The 22,637-nt window shown below is 41.7% G+C and overlaps 1 protein-coding gene across 2 annotated transcripts; it reads right to left on the bottom strand.

Moving 5' to 3' along the window:
• Positions 1–7,352: 7,352 nt before the first annotated feature.
• On the bottom strand, positions 7,353–22,238 carry Rxylt1 (ribitol xylosyltransferase 1). 2 transcript variants are annotated; one of them, XM_042699074.1, is made up of 6 exons: positions 21,947–22,236; positions 20,452–20,607; positions 15,277–15,379; positions 12,512–12,826; positions 9,121–9,291; positions 7,353–7,789 (listed from the first exon to the last, which is right to left on the bottom strand). In XM_042699074.1, exons 1-6 carry the CDS (start codon positions 22,113–22,115, stop codon positions 7,375–7,377), a joined length of 1,329 nt encoding a protein of 442 aa, XP_042555008.1. In that variant the 5' UTR covers positions 22,116–22,236; the 3' UTR covers positions 7,353–7,374. The 2 variants fall into 2 exon arrangements, with proteins under 2 accessions (XP_042555008.1, XP_042555009.1); XM_042699075.1 differs by lacking the exon at positions 12,512–12,826 and having other exon boundaries at positions 21,947–22,238.
• Positions 22,239–22,637: the final 399 nt, after the last annotated feature.

Raw genomic sequence — 22,637 nt, forward strand, 5'->3', positions numbered from 1 at the left:
TCTTCCTCTGAAATGGAAGTGGTAAACAGCTAAGATTGTGAGGCTGTGGGGAAGAGTCAAGGGGATGGTGCGTGGTGTGTGTGTGTGTGTGTGTGTGTGTGTGTGTGTGTGTGTGTGTGTGTGCGTGCTTGCCGCAGATTTTGTTCTGGAAAGGAAAAACCAGCTCATTATAGAGCCATTGGTAAAGGCAATGGACAGTGGATAGCAATTTTCTTAGTCCACACTGGACATAGGTCCTGTTGAGGACATCGAGCAATGGAGATATTTCTGCCCCGCTGACCGGACGGCTGTTTTGGCCCTCCGGGGCTCTCAGGGCCATATCTGCCCAGCTTCCTCCTTCTCCACTGTGACCCGCTGCCTGTCACCTCTTGTGGCCGGGCTCATCTGGGGCAAAATAATGGAAGAGCACCCACGTGTTCATGCAGTGAGCCTGGCGGTGTGCTACTCTATCAAACCAACTGAATTAGAGGACTGCGTGAGCACTTAAAAGGCCAAAGGATCTGGTGTCCCCAAGCCCCCATAGGAGACACTCCCCTGGCCAGGACAGATGGGATCTCTGCCTCTGGCTCAATCAGGTTCTCCTGTGCTGCCTTCAAATTGCTTAATACTCTGGACAGTGCTCTGAAGTTTACAACGCCATTTCAGATACATTCATTTTGTGTGTGTGGTGTGCCAGTGCTGGGGCTTGAAATTCTTTAATTTCTCCCCCACATCATCAATGAAATGAAGCATGAAAGTCTGCATAATCCGTCTCTGTCTCTCTCTGTGTGCTGCTACTCAGGCTTGAACTTAGAGCTTCATACTCTCTCTTTTGCTCAAGACTCGCACTCTACCACTTAAGTCACATAGCTCTACATCTGGCTTTTTGGTAGTTAGTTGGAAATAAAGAGTTTCACAGACTTTCCTGCCCAGGCTGACTTCAAACCTTGATCTTCCTATCTCAGCTTCTTGAGTAGTTAGGATTACAGATCTGAGCCCCAGCGACCAGCTTTCCTGCTAATCTTTAAGCAGCCAATCTTGCAGATTTGGTAACTAAGCTTAAAAGGGCTGAAGAAAGAAATGTTCCCTTCCCTTCACAGAGGACCTGTTACCTGATATGCAAAGGGGAATAAGGCTGTGGATGAAATGGCTGGCTTTAAAGATGAAAGGCCTCAAGACAAGGAGAACCAGGGACCTCACAACAAAAAATGCATGAAGTTTCTTTCTAGAAGGCAGAAATGGACTTTCCCATAGAGGCTTCAGCCGCTGGTGACACCTAGAGTTTAGTCCAGAGAGTCCCATGTTGGACCTCTGCTCTCTAAAAATAGGTAAGAAAACAAATTCATGTTGTTTTAAGACATTAAGTGCTTTGTCACATTTAAAAACAGCCCTTGATATGCAGCCAAGAAATGACAAAATAATGGCATTTGCAGGGAAATGGATGGAGCTAGAAGGAATCATGTTGAGCGAGGTAAGCCAAGAACGAAGAGACAAACGGTACATGGTCTCCCTCATAAGTGGATGCTAAATCCAAAAGGTTAGTGATACGACAAAACTAACAGGACTTAAGAAACAAAGAACTCCCGCTCATCTGGTTGAACCACTACTAAATATCCTCATGCTGCTGATCACAAATATGGTATATAACATGTGAACACTGTTATATATTACAGACTGTGGTAGACAATTTGCTCCAGGGAAGTTAGAATGAACTTGTGACTTTGAAATTATGTAATCATTTAATCACAATCAAAAAAAAAAAAAAAAAAAAGAACCTCGGGGAAGGGAGGGAGGGAGGGGATGGTAGGGGGAAAACAATGGAGGGGGTAACAATGTTCAAGAGGAAGTGTACTCATAACCTCACTCATGTAACTGTGACCCTCTGTATAGTAGCTTTACAATAAAAAAAAAAAAAAAAACTTGTCAAAAAAAAAAAAATAAAAAAAAAATAAAAACAGCCCTTGAAAATCCAGCACATCCTTATTTCCTCCTCCTTTCCTTCTTCTCCTTCCTCCTCCTCTTCTTTTCTTCTTCTTCCCTCCTCCTCTTTTCCCTGCTATAAATGTTGTTATGGATGTTTTTGCATCCATTTTCTTCTGGTCATGACAAGTCATGGAAGTGGGAATTGAGATCCTGCTTGAATAATAAGCCAAACTTGAAACCAGGAAGCACGGTTGTCTTTATTCTATGTGCTGAATTGCTCTCTGAGGGGCTTCTATTTATTTAAACTCCTCCAGTAGTGCACAAAGGTACCCATTTTTCTCCCAACTCAATTTGACATTTGAACTTTTGCCAGAATGCTGAGTTTGAAGTGGCAGCTTTCTTTCATTTTCATGTGCATCTTCCTGATTATCAGCAAGGATGAATCTGTTCTTATGGGGATTGGTCATTTGGCTTTCTTCTTCCTTCAGCTATCTGGACATGGTACAGTATGGGAGCTGTGTCTGCCTTGACTAGGTCAGTGGCATATGGAAATGTAATCAGATATCTCTTCTCCATCAGCCTGCATGGTTCAATAAGATTTAAACTCTGTGTGTGTGTGTGTGTGTGTGTGTGTGTGTGTGTGTGTGTGTGTGAGAGAGAGAGAGAGAGAGAGAGAGAGAGAGAGAGAGAGAGAGAGAGAGAGAGAGAGAGAATACTGGGGCTTGAACTCAGGGCCTGGGCAAGGTTGCCCTAGATTTCTTTATTTATTTTTTATTTTTATTTATTTATTTTCAGGTATGGGGTAGGTTTATTCACTGTTCTGGCTGTCACCAGGCCATGTTGGCCCTCCATGTGGCTGGGAAAGAGAGAGCTGGGAAAGAGAGGAGAGAGCTGGGAGAGAGAAAAAGAGCTAGAAAAAGAGGGCGTCTGGGCCTGGGCTAGGCCTTATCTAGGGTATGGGCAGAGAAAGGTGTGGCCACATCAAATTCAGACGTGACCTCAGCAGATGCAGATGTGACCTCTTCCAGGTGTGCCAGTTGCCTAGGTAACGCAGGTACTGGGTGGAGACTTTGCTGCGAAGAGGGTGGAGTCTGCTTGCCATCCAGGAGCGGACCTTACTTTCCAGTAATCATGGAATAGGGCGCAAATTCTCTCCGGCTACTTCCTGTTGACAAGGGCATCGACGATAGGGGTAAAAGGCTGGAATTTGGTCCCCTCCCAGAGAAGGCAGCGAGCAGCAGCAGCTGCCCCTTGGTGGCTGGCATGAGTCCTTAGATGAAGTCTGGAGAAGTCTCATGAGGCATTGAGGGGCTGGAAAATGTTGGTAGAAATGTCCCTAGCTACCTCTGACATCTGGTGACTAGGTAGAGAAGTCAGGTAACAAAGGCAAGAATATAAATTCCTGTCCAGTTAATAGGTAGACAGGTATGGACACTAGATGGGCAGGCTTCTTACTTCTATTGACCTCCCAGCTCTGGTTAATTTTGAGAGGGTAGGCACAAAGTGGCTGATGTGACATCATCTCCTCTTACTCCTCTCCATGTTCCCTTGTTCCCCAGACTGGCTGAGTCTAGGTGCTCATTGCTGGGATGGCTTTTCCCAGTTAGTATTCAAGGAGGATTGAACTCAAGGCCTGGGCACTGTCCCTAAGCACTTATGCTCAAGGTTGCCTTAGATTTTTTTGTTCAAGATTGGTTCTCTGGCAATTAAGCCACTTCTTTCTTCTCTACTTTTTTTTTTTTTTTTTTTAAACTGGTTAGTTGGAGACATGGATCTCAGGGACTCTTCTACCTAGGCTGGCTTTGAACTGAGATCTTCTGATCTCAGCCACCTGAGTGGCTAAGGATTATAGGCATGAGCTCCTATACCAGCCTAAATTTAAGTAAATTTTAAGTGACCTTTACATGTGTATAACACTAGATAAAATGTAAGTAATCATATCTATCTGCACTAATGAAATTCTGAGACATTTGGGTATGGATTGTTGACAAAGAAGGGCTGCTTTTTTGCATTTTTGATTTTGCAATCAAACTTCAATAAGATGAACTCATCTTTTCATTAAACAAGGAAAATGTGGAATTTTAACCAGCTGCAGTAGGGTAACTACAAGGAGAGCGTCTTAATATGTTTACATAATTCTTGGTAGAATGTTACTCTCTAAAGGAAAAAGACTTGGCAGAAAAAAATCATGTGATTTGAGTTTTCTAAAGCTGGAATAACAATTATCTACCTAAAGGCACCTGGCTTTATCCTAACTTCTGGGTGAGCAGGAACACCGTGGAGTTTCTCTGTGGTGTCACTGTGCCCTCTTGTGGGAAGATTTGAATTTGCATCATGAAAGGCATATCCACTGCATTAAAATATACAAGAGTTGGGACTGGGAAGGTGGCTCAGTGGTAGAGCGCTTGCCTTGCATGCATGAGGCCCTGGGTTCAATTCCTCAGTACCACATAAGCAAAAAGAAAAAAAAAGCCAGAAGTGGTGCTGTGGCTCAAGTGGTAGAGTGCTAGCCTTGAGCTGAAGAGCTGAGGGACAGTGCCCAGGCTCAGAGTTCAGGCCCTACGACTGGACAACCCCCCCCCCCCCCCCAAATAAAATATACAATAGAGGTTTGCTCTTCTCTACTTTATAGTTATACAACTACATTTCACATAAAAATTCAAAATTAATATATTTTATGTGTCTATTTATCTAAACATTGCACTCTATATTTGCCTGCCATAATAGAAAAATACAAATATAGATATAGGTTATAAGTTTGTTTCCCTTCTATCTTTTTTGTAAGTCTTTTTGAGTCATGAAAATAGCCTCAATAAATTATTTTAAAATGTTTCTGCAACTGATGTTATCTTTGATGTCTTTTCATTAAATTCTATTTTGTACCTATCAACTGTCTTTACTTCTGATATATTTTTTTCTTTTGGTTATCTTTAGTTTTTCCAAGGGATTTTGAGGTAGCAGATTGTAAGTACAATGTATTTTGATCCGTTTCACCCTTTCCATCACTTGCTCTCCTCCTTCCCAACCCCAACCTTCCCCCGGAGCTCTCTGGTTCTATTTTCACATATGTACATTAAGCGTTATGACTATGTTTGCCCACCTCCCATTTATCTGCAACCCCTTCCTCCTCCTCTGACAAAACATGCTTCAGCTTTCTGGTATATTATTAAATTGTCAGTTACTTGTTCCAAGAAGTTACACCACAGGGAGTCACCCCTGTGCACACTCTACTCCAGTCTATTTGTTTTTATAAACATACAGCTCTGTATGGTTCTCTATATGATTATAATTTAGATCTAACTCCACATATGACTGAAAACTTGTCTCTCTGAGCCTGACTTACTTCACTTTGCATGTTTTGTTTTTCTAGGTCTATCCATGAGATATAATCATTTCACTAACAGAAATCACTAACAAATCACTGTTCATTATTCCAGGCTCTATTTCCTTCCTGTCCTTCCACTCCTCCTCTTCTTCCTTTCCTCCTCCCTCCCTCCCACCTTTTTTGTGAGGTGTTTTTTTTTTTTGTTTTTGTTTTTGTGTCAGTTGTGGGGCTTGAACTCTGGGCCTGGGCACTGTCCCTGAGCTCTTCAGCTCAACGCAAGTACTCTACTTGAACCACAGAGCCACTTCTGGTTTTCTGGGTTAATTGGAGCTAAGATACTGCCAGGGCTGGCTTTGAACCGTGATCCTCTGATCTCGGCCTCCTGAGTAGCTAGAATTACAGGCATGAGCCACTGGCACCTGACTTACTGTGAGCTTTTATAACTGCTCAAATGAGTTTCACTCAAAGGCAGGATTACCAGGGACCAAAAAATAGGAGGAAAACATAGGAGGATAAGGACTACATTTCCTTTGTTATGTATGAAGTTGGGCCTAGGTGTTGGTGCATTTACAATTAACTGGAAAATACATGCAAAATTTATAAGGCACCCAAATGTACACAGTGAAACTAGGTCTCTCACTCAATCTTCCTTCTTCCCAAGGGGCAACTTGCACTGCCCAATCTTTAACACACGTTTTAAAAGCAAATCCCCCTGCACACGATTAACAAATAAGTGGAGTGAAATTCAGTTCCTTCTTCAGTAAAGAAACCATCACTCAAAAATGTTCAGATGCCTTGGGGCATCTTCTACTGACTCTGTCTGCATACCTGGTAGATTGGCTACAACTGGGGTCCCTAGGGTGACAGGAGTGATTCACTCTGGTGTTCAGTAATCAAGGGAAATGTTACCTTCATGCAGTCTTTAAGAAAAAAATCTTAATTCATGTGAAAAAAATGCACAAAGAATAGAATGCCCAAAGTTTGGATCAAGGGCAAATCAACAGTAAGGCCAAGGCACGTTTCCTCTCACACCAGAGGAAACTGGAAGAAATGCATCCCTAATAGAGTCTGCATAAAGGAAGGAAAGGAATGGGAAGCAACCGGACGACACCCAGTCTCAGCAAGAAACCTGCTTTCAGAGCTAATGAGTCAAACTTAGATGTCCTGCTTTTAGTGAGGCTTTTGAAAGCTTTAAACCCATCTATCATCTTGACATAGATAGAAGGAGCCTAAACAAAAAGAGTAAAAACAAATGAGACATTTTAGAAATCTAAAATGACCCAAAGTCCCTTCTCAGAAATGATCAGCTACTCCAGTCCATGTTTTATATGAATTTTGTAGAAATCTTGCATCTAATCACTTGCTTCTGTCAGATTCAATGTAATACCGAGAAATGGAAAAGCCTGACTTCAGGATTTGCCCACAACTTCCCAGCATGGCCTAGGACTCTCTTCAAATTATATAAACAACAAGTAGTGTTAAAGTAGCCCAATTTAGTGCTACAATATGTCAGGAGAAAAGAAAAACATTAAAAAAATCCCTAGGTTTTGTCTGATTCTGAAACTCAGTCTTTTGACAATGTTGTGCTAGTTTCCTAGAGTGGCTTTATTTTTCATTGGCAGATGAAATGGTATATATTTATCATGTATGTCTAAGGTACATATGTATTGTGGATTGGCTACACTAGCTAATTCACATACATACTATCTCAGTTATGACTTGCAACACCCACTGTTCTAGCATTTTTCTAGGACATGATACATTATTACTGTAGTCTTCATATTCTACAGTACAGTTTTAAAATTTAAACTCCTGAGGGTCTGTATCCTTTGACCAGTGTCTAGCCCTTAGAAATCAACCATTCTACCCCAAATGGGTTTTAAATGAGTAAGAAAATTTGATACACGTTGAATCATTCAACTTGGCAGAAAACAAATCTGAGTAATCTTATTTTCATTTTTAGCATGTAAAAAGGAGCGGCCCATTCAGGGGAGTATTTGGTCAATATTATAGATGTAATCTAGAGTTTACGAGAGTATTTTAAAGAACATTTATAAGCACATGTGAACAGTATGAGTATAAACCACAGGGTATTAGAAATGATTGTGAAGAATCACATCTTAGCTGAGAATGGAAATTAACACTAGCTAGCCTTTATTCATTAAAAATGAACTGTCTAAAATATTAGCAAATTTCATTTTTAGCTCTGTTTTGAAGTGTTGATACCACTGAAGTAACAGTTTTCTTCTTTGAATCTTTTCTTGTAAAACTACAGTCTTCTCTTTCTCTAAAATGGCAGGAAGTTCATTCCAGTTCTTCAGGAAGATAAAGGGGGCGCCCATGGACTTGAGCAGCCGCAAGGGGGCACTGTGATGGGTGGACGTGTTCCCACACTGGCCCTCGGTCATCACGTCCTCCACCACAGGCACAGAGCCATAGGAGCAGGCCTCGTAGATCCGGTAGCATTCTGTGTTCACTCCTGCAGGGCACAACGTGAGGTCACTTCGGAGCAAAGCATCTTGGTAATTCTTTAGGCTTTCATTTGTTTCTTGAGGCTGCCACCTAGAAAATCAGGAAAAGCAGCCACATTTCTGTTACCAGAGTAACTAATTCTGTCTTTTGTGAAAGGAAATAGTCTTGACTTTTAATATCTGTTACATGAGATAGCAGACACCTTATAAAGATGATAAACATCCAGAGATACTGGCAGGTACTCTCACATGAGCTACTTTGGGGATAGGGTGTCACATTTTTGCCCAGGTCAACCTGGATCACAATCCTCTTATATACATTGTATAGCTGGGATGACCCCTATGTCCACATTCAGCTAATGGTTGAGATGAGGTCTTGTGAACTTTTTTCTTCCTGGTTGGTTTCAAACCACAATCCTTCTGATCTCTGCTTCCTGAGTACATGGGATTATAGGCATGAGCCACTATCCCAGATATGATATGTTTTACTCGTCTCTTCCAACAAGTGTTAAAATGCTCGGAGGGCATGGATTTGTTTAGTTCACTGCTAAATTTACGGGCAGGGGGTAAGTTTACTGAAACATAGCAGTATTGCCTATATGAATGGATGCAATATGATGTAACTAACAATATGGCTGGGAGTTATATAGTCTAGAAGAGTATCTGCTATAATTTAAAAAAATAAATGTATAGCTACAGAAGAGCATTTCTGAGGCACTACTTCCCTAACTACTGCTTTAAACTCCATCTATTTAAAACTATTTATTTGGAAAACAGAGAAATGATGCTAACATTACTTCCTTTGCTCCGTAAACACCTGTTTCTAGATTACTATATAACAGATAGAGGAAAGTTAACACTATTGATCTGGTCAATCCATTCACCATTTGCCCTAGGTCTACTCTGGGCCTCGTTCTAGGTCAGATCTGAGGATTCAAAGAACAAATGTCCCTGTCCTCAGGGTGCTATTAGGGTTCTGAGTAAGGCAGTCTTGATATAAGAACTGTTCTGCTGTACATTTCAAGGAAGATTCTAGATCCTATTCTTCAAATAGGTTCTCACAGGTATGCCTGGGAAGCCTGTACAGTGATCCAGTTTACGCTTCCGGAAGAGCTGGAAGGACAGCTGCACATTACTGTACCCCAGTTTTTACTGGCTGAGATGTGATCTTACAAACTTTTAGCCAAAATGGAAATCTTTCTGACTAGCAAGTATTACAGGTACAAGCCACAGCACTTGGCTTAAGGCAAGTTTCTCTATTTTAAATGTATATGCAACCCAATCGCCTCACAGTTTTAACTGCTAGTAGGTCTCATGGGTGGAAGTTAATAATACCTCCTGGGAAACCATTTGTGCTTGCACAAATAGCTACTGCCCTGCTGGAGAACTAAGAGGATGAATTAGGTAAAACACAGAACTTACTGTTCTCTTGCTGAAACCCAACAAAGCTTTTCATAACCATCTTGTTTCAGAATGTCCATCAGCGCCTCTCTGGATGAATTTTCATAAACAGTTCCCAAGAAGTTACATAGGTAGGGCCTCTCGTCATGTACCATTGACCAGCTTGCTTCCACCACAGGAAAATTCCTATATCTATAAAATATATGCTAGACCTAAATATATGACATAATACAGGGCAAACCCCTACAGCCCAGCCTCTTAGGTACCCTTAGAAATAGAGACGTATGAAAACACGATTTTTAAACCTCAAATTAATAATTTTCCATGCTTGCTTCCCAAAGTCCCTGACTCTACTGACTCAAATCAAAAATTTACATTGACATTATTTGAAAAAATGTCATAGAGAGGGTGTGCCTCAATCTCTTTGTATCTGACATTCTTTTTCTATTTTTCTTTTTTTGTCAGTTGTGGGGCTTGAATTCAGGGCCTGGGCACTGTCCCTGAGCCTCTTTGTGCTCAAGGCTAGCACTCTACCACTCGAGCCGCAGCACTACTTCTGGTTTTCTGGTGGTTAATTAGAGGTAAGTCTCATGACTTTCCTGGCCCGGATGATTTCAAACTGCTATCCTCTGATTTCAGCCTCCTGAGTAGCTAGGATTGCAGACATGAGCCACTGGCACCTGGCTGGTTTTGACATTAATTTTTATTCCTCAACTACAGCTGTTAAACATGTGATTCAAAATCTTCATTATGTAGGGTTGGGAAGGTGGCTCAGTGGTAGAGCACTTGCCTTGCATGCATGAGGCCCTGGGTTCAATTCCCCAGCACCACATAAGCAAAAAGAAAAAAATCCGGAAGTGGCACTGTGGCTCAAGTGGTAGAGTGCTAGCCTTGAGCTCAAGAGCTGAGGGACAGTGCCCAGGCCCAGAGTTCAGGCCCCACGGCCAGACCCAAACAAACAAACAAAATCTTCATTATGTAAATGCAGTCTATCCTCACAATAATAACAACTGCCATTTTAACCAAATGATAGGAGATTACAGCATATTCTTGGCAAGACAGGCTGAGCAAAGGGTACAAAGAAGAATAAGTCTAGTGACAAACTGCACAATGGTGTCTACAACAAATGATGCAGGATATATTTCAGAATTGCTGAAAGAATTTTTTTTTTTTTTTTGGTGCTTGTTTTGGGGCTTGAACTCAGGGCCTGGGTACTGTACTTCAGCTTTTTTGCTCAAGGCTACCAATTGAGTCACAGTTCCATTTTCAGAATTCTGGTACTTAATTGGGATAAAGAGTCTGAAAGACTTTCCTGCCAGTGCTGGCTTTGAACATCAATCCTTGCAACTCAGCCTCCTAAGTGACTTGGATTACAGGCGTGAGCCACCAATGCCTTGCTGAAAGGGTCGTTTTTAATGTGTTTACCATACATTGCACAAGTATGTGAGCTCAGAGATTTGTCAGCCTGATTTAATCCTTTTACATTATAAAGAAGCATTAAGACACAACATGGTACCTGACAAATGTAATTATTAAGTGAAAATTAAAATAAATTACAAACCAGGAATGGTGGCTCACGCCTGTAACCCTACCTACTCAAGAGGCTGAGATCTAAGGATTGCAGTTCGAAGCCAGCCTGGGCAGGAAAGTCTGTGAGACTCCTTATCTCCAATAAACTACTCAGAAAAAGCTGGAAGTGGTGCTGTGGCTCAAGTGGTAGAGTGCTAAACTTGAGCACAAAGAGGCTCAGGGACAGAGCCCAGGCCCTGAGTTCAAGACCCAGGACTGAAAAAAAAAATTACAGAGTATGTAATAGCAAAGAGTTCTGAGAAATTAATTCTAAGCACTTTTCAAGTAGTTTTAAACAAATACTTCACTCAAATGTCATACAAAGGCAGCCTACAGCTAGTGACCCATTCTTTTTTTTGCTAGTCCTGGGGCTTGAACTCAGGGCCTGGGCACTGTCCCTGAGCTTCTTTGTACTCAAGGCTATCACTCTACCACTTGAGCCACAGTGCCACTTCCAGCTTTTTCTGTTTATGTGGTGCTGATGAATTGAACCCAGGGCTTCATGCATGCTAGGCAAGCACTCTACCACTAAGCTACCTTCCCAGCCCAAGTGACCCATTCTTAATATGTATTTGGGAATCAAAAACAGGATCACTCATGTGCCTGACATACAGTCAAGCTTTACAGTAACAGGGAGCTGATAACAAAGATGACATTTTAGATCTTGTGGAGCCTGTCCTGTACGCTGTGAGGTGTTTAACACTATTTCAAGGCTCTATCCATTAGATGCCGGTTGTGCCACCTTCTTCTTCTATTTGTGACCACTAAAAATGTTTCTGGACATATCCAAATGCTACGGGGCAGGGATGGGGTGTCCCTGAAGGCAAATGGCAGAGCTGTAAAAACAATATTCTGGCCTAGCCTTGGATCACTGCATTTTCATCTTCTACTGTGGGAGGAATATGTTATGTGGTGTTACTGTGCTTCAAGACATTTTACAAATATAGCTTTTATTTTTTTTTAAGAGGGTCTCCAGCCTACATGTATTTCAGAACATTTTTGACTGGGTATATCCAAACCCACTGAGTTAGAATGTAGTAAAAGTAGTGTGTCTCAATGAGCATGTTTTCCTGGTGACATTTGCGTAACCAACCACTAACTCTGTGTAGGCCAAAGCCAGATCGGGCGGTAACCACTAATAGAATAATGAAAACGAATGTATGATTCAAAACTCTTACCAGTGGTATAATTCACGTATGCAACAAATGTTCACTGAGTGCCTATTACACGAAGGCATATTGTAGGCTCTGTGGACAGAGTAATGCATGGATGACACAAAAGTCCCTGTCCTCAGCAGGTATGTGTGCCACCGCACCTTAATCTGAGAAGGCAACTCACTCTTCTTTCAAAACTTTCTCCTTGCAGAAAGATAAAAACAATGTCTTCCATTTTACAGCTGGAGAAAGACTACATATGAAGAAATTTTAGCTATCATTTAATTAACCTTTTCTTTTGAGATTGCAAAATCAGCCAATCTCAAAGCAGAGGGCATGCCTTCTTGATATAATATTGTTTACAAAGTGTTAACTATAAATTGTATAGATTTTATCATTGCTCATTCTCCACTGAACATCTTTTGGAGGCAGTTCCAATAAGCTTAAAAACCCATGCTACATTCATGATAAGACCAAAAATATTATTTCATCTGTTCCCTTCAGAAAAGGGTAAAATACTCTTGAAAACATCATCATTATCACTGAAGCATGGCACCAAACTAGTTTTCCCTTAGAAAAGACTGTTCTCTGCCCTGCATGATCCCAGAAGAACCTAACTGATTACAGCTTGAAACACAATAAATCCAAGTGTTAGAATCTGGAAATGTGTAATCCTATTTTGTACTTACGTGGCTACTCCTAAAGGCCACTGAAAAATATCCACGTCATTCACCCATGGGCTGTCATAAGTTATGAAAAGCAGCTCCACCATGCCTCCGTTTCTTTTGAGGAATTTCATTATCCAGCCATTATCACACTGTTCATTTCCAAGCAAAACCACAGCAAGATGCTGGAGTTGCTGAGTTTGCACTAGATTCTGTGCGTAAAGTAACCACTGGGTGGCATAAAAAGTCTTTGCTTTTGTCCTTCCATTTAAAACAAGGACCACATTATTCACATCAACGGAGAAGTACCCAGGGATTACAGACGGACCGGTTATGAAGCTATTGAAAACAACCAATCACAAACAAGAGAAAGGGTAAGCACTTGTTGTCGGAGGTTTTAAATAATTTTAATACAAAATTCACCATGAAGTTATGTTAATATTCTCACCAGAAATGAAAATTCTAAAATGAAAACTTTCTTTTTAAAACAAGGTTGCATGATGGTACATAGCTATAGATTAATTGAAAGCTTTTTTGTAGACAAATCAACTTGCCTAATAATCAGAAATGTGGGACATATTCATGTACTAATTCTTTAACCAATTTAAATCTTCTATGAAAGTTGTCTAAAGTGTAACATGAAGGAAAAAAAGCAAGCTTCTGAAGACTCCTAGAATAAGGTAATTTTATATAAATTTGAAAATACTTAGAAGAAAATATTTAAGCTTATATATCTACCCTATGTGAGTATATATACATACATATGTATATATATATGCATGTCCATATATACATATGTGGACATATATATAAATACATTTCCACACACATGTGTATATATACATACATATGTATATATATGTATACATATATGCATGCCCATATATATCTAAATGGGATAATACACATCAAATTTATGATAGTGATTTATTTCTGGAGGAAGAGGAAAGGGTGGGTGGGGGAACAATATAAAGACAAGTTCCGTTTTACTTAAAACAGTGAATTTTCTTAAGAGGAAAATTAAGTATTGGAACCAAGTATGACAGAGACCTGTAATTTTTTTGGTTCTGGAATTTGTTAGTGAGCAAAGGAAAATTTGTAGTAATATTTTTTTTAATTTAGTTTTTGAAAGTTTTAATAATAGTTATAGACACTCCATAACTCACATTTTCTTTCTTTTTTCTTTTTTTGTCAGTCGTGGGGCCTGAATTCTGGGCCTTGGCACTATCCCTCAGCATTCCAGCTCAAAGCTAGCACTCTACCGCTTGAGCCACAGCACCACTTCTGGTTTTTTCTGCTTATGTGGTGCTGAGGAATCGAACCCATGCCTCATGCATGCAAGGCAAGCGCTCTACCACTGAGCCACCTTCCCATCCCCATAGCCCACATTTTCATAGTATATACTGCCTAGAACAACTAATGACACCATTTTAATTAATGTATTAGATATAAAAAGCAGCATTTAATTCATCTTAAAATTAGTCACATTTGCCCTAGATTCTTTTTTTTTTTTTTTTGGGTCTGGTCATGAGGCCTGAACTCTGGGCCTGTCCCTCAGCTCTTTAGCTCAAGGCTAGCGCTCTATCACTTGAGCCACAGCGCCACTTCCAGCTTTTTTCATTTTGCTTATGTGGTGCTGAGGAATCAAACCCAGGGCCTCAGGCATGCAAGGCAAGCGCTCTACCACTGAGCCACCTTCCCAGCCCCTCGCCCTAGATTCTTTAAACCACTTTAAACCATTTCTTCTTATCCTGCTAGTTAGCCTTTTAATCTTTAGCACAAACATACTCAAATCCTGCTTTTCTTGCTTATTGCTGCTGAAGATTAAAAAATCCTAACATTTGTTAAATGTCTTTCCTACTCAAACACTTTGCATGGGTTTTCACTGAACTGCACAACAACTCTGCAGAGAATATTATTCCTCTATTTTGTACTTGGGAAAGGGACTTTGGCTACTAGGTCTGTGATGGACATGCCAAGTTCAAATGCAAGGGGAGCCAGGGATGCTGCAGCCCAGGACTGCAGTGGTACAGGAGAACAAGATGACTTTACTCAAAGAAGACTGGCTTAGTTGGGAACGGACAGTACGCTGTAAGAATCACAGCACTCCACCCAGTGTGGGCCCTGAGCTGCCATGCAATAAATGTTAGCACTCAGTCTCTGGAAGAGCAGGCATTAAAACCCTCTCATTCTATAATGATGTAAGGACACAAAAAGCTGGACACAGTCACAACTCAATGTGAACTTCAGAACCTTTGTTTTGGAATTATGGGCAAAATGGAATTATGAATGATTATAACTTCCCTTCCCTGAATTTCCCCCATTATTATCATGCCCACTCATTAGTCTTTTTCCTTGGAAATACATCTTAAAACAAAAACTTCAATTTTAATAAAAATTAACTTGAAAATTTAGAATACTATTTTTTTATTTACTTGGTATTTAATTACTACTTTTGAATAATACGTTCACATGATACAAACTTAAAGTGGTGAAAAATGATTGATTGTCTGTTCCTGAGATGTTAAGTAAAAAGACAGATTATGATGAAATAAGATATTGGAGAATTGAGTCAGAAAAGTTAAATCGCACATTTTACTCTATCCTTAAATTAGAAAAATTCAGAATATTTTGGACCTTTTGTATAATATGGCCTTGAATAACTAGAAATATCTAGAAATACGTTGTATTTATACATGAAGAAACTGATAAGACAGTTATTGTGCCTAGTTTGACCCCACAAATGATGTATTTTTATATTTACTAAATATTGTACAGCAACACAGTACCTGAAATGTGTTTTTCCTACAGTCGACTTCCCTTCTCTCCACTGAGCAGTTACATCAGTGGGATCAAGTAAGCCTTCAAAAATATGCTCCCAGAGATACAAGCCTGGTAAGGAAGAAACAAAAAGAGAAACACAGTTACTATCTGCTTTACTGCAGTGTGTGTGTGTGTGTGTGAAAATGTCACAACCTGTCCCTTTGTATCTTTCACTATAAACACAGAACTTACTCCTGTTAAGACTATTGACAGGAATGTTACTATGCAAAAGCTTCCAGTTGTTAATATGGCAACTATGAAAACCAGAACTCAGATGCTGTCAGTGTAAAATGGGGCTAAACGTGGGTTATAGTAACACAGTACTCTCACCTACTCTGGATTGAGAAACCCCTATTCCATCACTTCTGAAGTGAAGTATGTTACAAAAAAGTAAACTACTGCCTGGGAGCTGGTGGCTCATGCCTATAATCCTAGCTACTCAGGAGACTGAGATCTGAGGACTGCAGTTCAAAACTAGCTTTAACAGGAAAGTCTGTGAGACTCTTATCTCCAATTAACCATGAAAAAGCTGGAAGTAGAGCTATGGCTCCACTAGCCTTGAGCAAAAAAGCTCAGTGACAGAACCTAAGCCCTGATTTCAAATCACAGGACCAGCAAACATACATAAAGGAAACTGATGATTAGAAATGCTTTTGTATTAAAACAAACTGGGGGAATTCAACATTTTGTGCCGCCACCAGAGAACCTAATATATGTATATACTTTCAAGCTGTCATGGGGCTGTTACTCCTTCTCAACATGCAACCCTGGCTGCATGACAGTCTTGTGTAGACAAACAGCACTTCATCTGTTCTCTTTAGGGAAGCTCCTGATGTTTCACCATTACTTCATCCGAATGAAAGCTTTAAGGACAGAAGAAAGCAACATCAAATCAAGAAGATGTGGAGACCACACAATACCTTTGAGAAACTCAATTACATGGGAAAATGTATTTTATTACACCTTGATACCAAAGGACACTCAAACAACCAGGTTTAAAGCCTGGCCAATCAGCAGGCTGAATTATATACCACCATGTCCACATTCGAATCTCTAGAACCTGTGATTATGTTCTGCTTCATGGCAAAACAGACTTTATCATGTGATTAAGTTAAGGCTACTGAGATGGAAAGGTTACTGTGGATCACCTGGGTGATTCTGTAATCACCAGGGTCCTCACAAGAGGCAGGCAGAAAGGTCCAGAATAAAGGGAGATGTGATGAAAGAGACAGAGACCCGACTCTAGAGGGGCCATAAGCCAATGGCTACAAGAAGTGTCTAGAAACTGTAAAAGCAAGGGAACAAACTCTCCTGTAAAGTCCTCCAAAGAATCAGCCTCACAGAAATGTTTTAGAGTTCTGTCTCCAGAAATGCAGGATAATAAAATTGTATTGCTTCAAATCACTAAGAAGTGGCACTTTGTTGTGGGCACTATGCACATAAACTTTATGCAGTAGAACATGGTACCTGAAGTGATGCTACTGTAACAGATGCTTTGGAATATGGAAATGGCTTTGGAACTGGAAAAAGAAAAGATGGTAGAATTCTGAACAACAGGATTTTTTAAAGCCTACCTTATCTTGCATTGAAGAGACTCCATGTAGAAATTCAAGTCAGTGAAGACTCAAAGGAAGTGAGGAGGAGCACAGTAGAAGAAACCTATTTTTTCTTAGTAAACACGTGAACTGTGAGACTGTAGACACTGCTGTGAGAGCTCAGAAGGAAATGAGGAATCTTTATCAAATGAGGATCCTTCCTATAAAATAGTAAAAGGCTTAACTGAACTGTGTCCTGCACTTATATGTAAAGCAGAATTGACAAGTGATGAAGGTGGATATTTGCTAAAGCGATTCCTTTTCTTGCTATTCCCTTGGCTGGTTACTCATGGTTTTATCTTCAAGGCAGGGAGGAAAGGGCAAGGCCACTGTCACCTGAGGACACTGGTCTTTATAGGTTATTTTGAGAACCCAATACTCTGCCATTAGCTTCTATATTGGAAGCACTATATTCTAGTCATTGCTTGGCTTGATGCCATCTTTATATGCTCCGGGTTCTCATGGCAACCACTCTAGTGATGATTCCCTAGATGTCACAGGTAAACCCTGGCTCTTCCCTGGCATTAGCACTTTATGGGTCACTCCCCACTTAGACAAGGGTCTGCTGATGCCTTGTTCCCAAGTCATACTGCCTATTGCTCCTATGGAGTGGGTGACAGTCCTAAAATACCTAGCTAGGGATGCTGTGTTTCATGATTTCCTTGGAGGGTATGGAGCACAAATTGGACTCTTGTTCATCTCAAAAGGCCTCTTTGGTGGGTGCAGAACAGGTTATCTGGTATTCATCTCAAAAGGCCTCTTTGGTGGGTGCAGAACAGGTTATCTGGTATTCTTCACCCTTTTAACCTGGTGGTGTTGGCACTCTGTTTGACCCAGTTGGACAGATGCTTCCTCAGCTCAGTTCTAGGTTACTTTTTATTACTCATGTTCTTCATGATGGGACCCAGCTTTTCTTCACAAAAGGCTTGGAAATCTAAAAAATCATAATCCTCCATATTTGTCTTGAGGCCCTTTATAATCAACCCTACCTATAAAGGTTCTCTCTGCATTTACCAGCATCTCTAAGGTGGACCTGCAAGACCATACTTTGTCTTGTATTCAGCTCCATATCAATTCTTTTCTGTGAGCAATACACTCAGGTTCAAGATCTCAGTCATTCCTATCATGGCTCTCTTGGCTGGGGGTGGGGGTGTGTGATATCTCCTCCCTATGTGATAGGACTAATCTCCACTGGAGCCTCAGGTGCACTGGAGACTCTCTTTCCATCAGAGCTTCTGGTGTCACAGGTGACTTTGCCACCTGCAATGGGGTTTGCCCTTTCAGTGCCTTCTTTGGGGCAAGACCTGTGGACCAATTACCCGAGACTGCATTGGACAAAATATGAGATTACATTTGGCATCTAGGAACTTTGTTAGCTGATGAGATCACTAAGCAAGATAGTACAGAGGAAAGACAAACTGAAGGAAGAACCAGTAAGCAAAACAAACCAGAATCTGATATACAGGTAAAATTTTGGACTGTTGAGATTGAAAAAGAGGTGAGAAAAATAAAATAGATTTTCAGGAAGGTATGTTCTGAAGACAAGGCTGAAAGTGTGGCTGGAAAATGTTTTGTTATAGTCTCAGAAGGAGTCAAAGATCAGAATGTTCATTCACATAAAGGGCTCTTGGAAGAGCTTTAAGTGATATGTGGAGGTCCTTAATCATTCTCAGCAGGAAAAAAAAAAAGATCTTAATGTAAGACCAGTAATGTTGAAACTTCTAGAGCAAATCATTTGGGAAACACAGGCATAGACTGACTTTTTTTGAATAGAACTCTCATAGCTCAGGAAGAAATAGGAAGAATTAACAAGTGGGATTACATCAAATTAAAAACAACAACAAGTGTACAACAAATGAAACACCAGAGAGGACAGAGAGCCTATAAAATGGGAGGAAAATGTCTGTCAGTCATCTGACAAGGGATAACAGACTATATAAAGAACTAAAATTAAACATCAAATAAATAATCTAATCAATAAATGGGAAAATGAATTAAACCACAACAAATGGGAAAATTAATCGAGAAAACTCAAATGAAGTAGAAAAGACCAATAAAAATAGGGGGAAAAAAATTCAACATTCTTAGCCATCAGGGAAGTACAAACCAAAACTATGCTGGGATTCCATTTTAGCAAAGAATGGCTATACGAAAAATAACAACAAAACACAGAAACAAAAAACCCAGGAAATGTTGGTACCGGCAAAAATGCCGTATGGGGGGGAACTCTTTTACATTATTGCAAATTAGTCCAACTACCATGGAAATCGGTATGGAGGTTTCTTCAGAAACAAAAGAAATGGACCTGTTTTGTGATCCAGCTATACTATTCCTGTGTATATACCATAAGGAATCAAAGTCAGCATCTAATAGATATTTCTACACACTCTTACATTTAATGCAGTACTATTCACAATAGCCAAATAACATTATCAGCCTAGGTACCTATCAGTGGATGGGCAAAGAAAATGTGATATATATTCACTACAGAAAATTATTTAGCCATAATGAAGAATGAAATCATATTACTTGAAGGAAATGGATGGGATTGGAGATCATGATGTTAAAGGAAATCAGATTCAGAATGATAAATATCACATTTTCTCTCAAGTACAGAATCTAGATTAAGAAAAAAAAACATATGAAAGAAGGGGAGCCATTGTGTAGACAGAAGAGGACCAACAGGAGACAGATAAGAGTACATGGTACATATGCGTGTATATGATAAGTTTATCACAAACATGAATGAAAATGTCATAATAAAACATTTTATTTTGTACAATTATTACCTATCAATAAAGGAATAACTCTCATATACTATAGCGGGGAAAAGAACCTTGTTTAATTTTTTTTTTTTTGGTGCAGGTATTGGGGCTTGAACTCAAGGTCTGAGTGCTGAACGTTAGCTTTTTGCTCAAGGCTAGTGCTCAACTACTTGGGCCATACCCTTCATTCCTGGCTTTTTGGTGGTTACCTGGAGATAAAGTGTCACCTCTTTCCTCATTTCCAGGCCGGTTCTGAATTGTGATTCTTGTATCTTGGCTTCCAAGTAGCTAGGATTACAAGCATGAGCCATTGCTGTCTGGCTCTTAACTTTGTTTCCTGTTTCTCAAATTTGTTCGGGCATTGAGCACAGGGGCCACATCTCATATGTGTGTATTAGTGTTCATTCATGAAAATTCAATTGGTATATACATTTCAATATAATGAACCTACACAATCTACTCTGTAACCACCACTGAAACTGTGTTCTGCTGATGATCAATGGAGAAATGTGTGTATATATTTGCAGAGATACTGTCTAATGGAAAGGGGAAATAAATCACTGATAAAGGTGAAAAATGCATCATGGAACCTTCATTAAACAATGTAATAAACTATATTAAAATGACTTTAAGGACTGGTAGCTATGAAGTAGTCTGTTTCTGTAACACGTGCTAGGTCAGGTCCTGAGTTCAATTCTCAGCACCACAAAAAAAGGTGAATCTATTATCACTAAGTACACTTTACATTTTTGTTATATACATTTGCTTTATATTAACATACCAATAGCAGCTTTGCCCCAGATTTGTACACTGTTGTTTGTTTTTTCTTTTGTGGATTTATTTAATATTTGGAAACCAGTTTTAGCTCTGTGTTCTTGTTCATGTTTTTCATCTCCTTCCCAAGGATTCCATTCTTCACTTCCAAAAGCAGACTTTTCTGTTTTAAAAAGAGTAACAGCTTTTACCCTTAAGATATGACTCCTTGTAGATGAATTAAAATCATTCAAAGCAATTATTAGTTTGAATACCATTCCAACTCCATTTTCAGAAATAAAGCAGCTGAATCTGAACTAAACAAAATTAATAATAAAGAAATCGGCAACTTAATTTTTACTGAATACTTACTCTGAAAGATCTTAGAAATACGTTAACACGGGACAAGGTAAGTATCTTCTACAAACAAAATCAGCCTCCTCGCTACTCAGGAAGCTCAGATCTGAAGATCATGGGTTTGAAGCCAGAGGGGGCATACAAGTTCGAGACTCTTATCTCCAATTAACCAGCAAAAAGCAGGAGGTAGAGCTGTGGCTCAAGTGTCAGCACCAGTCTTCAGTGAAAAAGCGAAGGAACAGCACCCAGGCCCTGAGTTCAAGCCCCAATACTGGCACACATGCTCGTGTGGGCACAGGCCCCCCCCATGCACCCGCACACGCCCCTCTGACAAACACAGTAAATGTATAACATGTATTGTCATGTTTATCTTCCTAAAATCAATTGCATATAATAACTAATACATGACATCTTGGCCAGGGTGTAGCAGCCACAAAGTTCAGGAACTACTGTCCAGTGTTCTGAACCCAGGCAGTCCAACCTCAAAATACTGGACAAGGGGCCAGCATTTGGAGTTAAAGAGCCAAGGCCTTCCTTTTCAACATGGAAATAGATGTTTTAAATCCATAAGTGATATGCACCCACCCCTACTTCTTTCTCCCACCTCCCCATCTGATGCCCTTCCTTGGGCTCAGACCTTTAACACCTGCTGTAGAGGGGTGTCTTAAGGGAGGTTCAGGCAATGATCACCAACCAGGCTTGGAAACCCCACGCCCAAGCCCAGGGCTGATGGGCCTGCCAGAGGGGGGAAGGCGCACGCTGGGCCCGAGAGGACCCCTGACTTGAGCCCTGGTCTGCCCAGCTCGGGCCACCCACCCGAACCCCGGTCTACACGGTCCGTCCCCTCCACCCTGATCTGAGCCCCGGTCCTCACTGTTCGACCCCCACAGGCCTGAGCCCCGGTCCGCACAGCCCGGCCCTCCCCCGGATCTGAGCCCCGGTCCGCACAGCCCGGCCCTCCCCCGGATCTGAGCCCCGGCCCGCACAGCCCGGCCCTCCCCCGGATCTGAGCCCCGGTCCGCACAGCCCGGCCCCGACCCCCGCCTGAGCCCGGGTCCGCACAGCCCGGCCCTCCCCCGGATCTGAGCCCGGGTCCGCACAGCCCGGCCCTCGGCCCCCGCGTCCGGCGCCAAGGCGGAGACCGGCTGCCGCCGCCGCAGCCCTACCTCGGCCGCGCCTCTCTCGAGCCCGGATCGCCGTTCTCCTGATGCCCCGAGGGGTCGCGGCCGGGACCCGGCGGCTGCTCCCGAAAAAGACGTGGTAGGCGGCGTAGAACGAGAAGAGGCAGTACAGGCCGATGAGAAAGGAGCACAGCCGCTTCCGCGTCAGCCGCATCCCACTCACGCTTCCGGCCAGCCCGCCGCCGCCATCACCGCAGCGGGCGGTAGGAGAAGCCCGCGCGACGCCGCGCGCAGGCCGCCGCCACAGCAGCGGAGAGGGTCAGCGGAACTGTCCCCGCCTCCGCTCCTGCGCCCGCCCAGTCCGCCCGGCACCACACAGGCCCGCCCTCTATGCCACGCCCTCGGAATAGTCCCACCCAATCACGCCTCCTTGCCAGTTTGCATCCAGGCGTTCAGACCCGCCCCATCAGCTCCCGCTTATTGGCAGCTCATAAGAGTAGACCACGCCCCTACCTAGCCCTATCCATCCCTGGCCCTGGTACCGTCAACCTCAATAAAGTCAGCCCTGTTCATTCCCATTGGGACACGTTCACGTCCCTCGTCCAACCTACCCAGACTCCTCCCATGTTCCAGCCCAACTTCTACCTAAAGCGCCTAACTAACTAACCCACTAACCCGCCTCCCGGCGGAGCAAGATACACCCCACGGCCCTAGACTTAGAGCCGACTGGGCCTGG

The sequence above is a fragment of the Dipodomys spectabilis genome, unplaced genomic scaffold, assembly GCF_019054845.1.
Source record: "Dipodomys spectabilis isolate Male_0828 unplaced genomic scaffold, ASM1905484v1 ptg000234l, whole genome shotgun sequence".
NCBI lineage: Eukaryota > Metazoa > Chordata > Mammalia > Rodentia > Heteromyidae > Dipodomys > Dipodomys spectabilis.

What these genes read in the sequence shown, in the direction of transcription:
- Rxylt1 (XM_042699074.1), bottom strand. Translation starts at nt 22,115, where the DNA reads ATGCGGCTGACGCGGAAGCGGCTGTGCTCCTTTCTCATCGGCCTGTAC. An exon ending in TCGAGAGAGGCGCGGCCGAG is followed by an intron (nt 20,608 to 21,946) that starts GTAGGGCTGCGG and finishes TTTTTAAAACAG; the next exon opens with AAAAGTCTGCTTTTGGAAGT. An exon ending in CTGGGGCAAAGCTGCTATTG is followed by an intron (nt 15,380 to 20,451) that starts GTATGTTAATAT and finishes CTTCCTTACCAG; the next exon opens with GCTTGTATCTCTGGGAGCAT.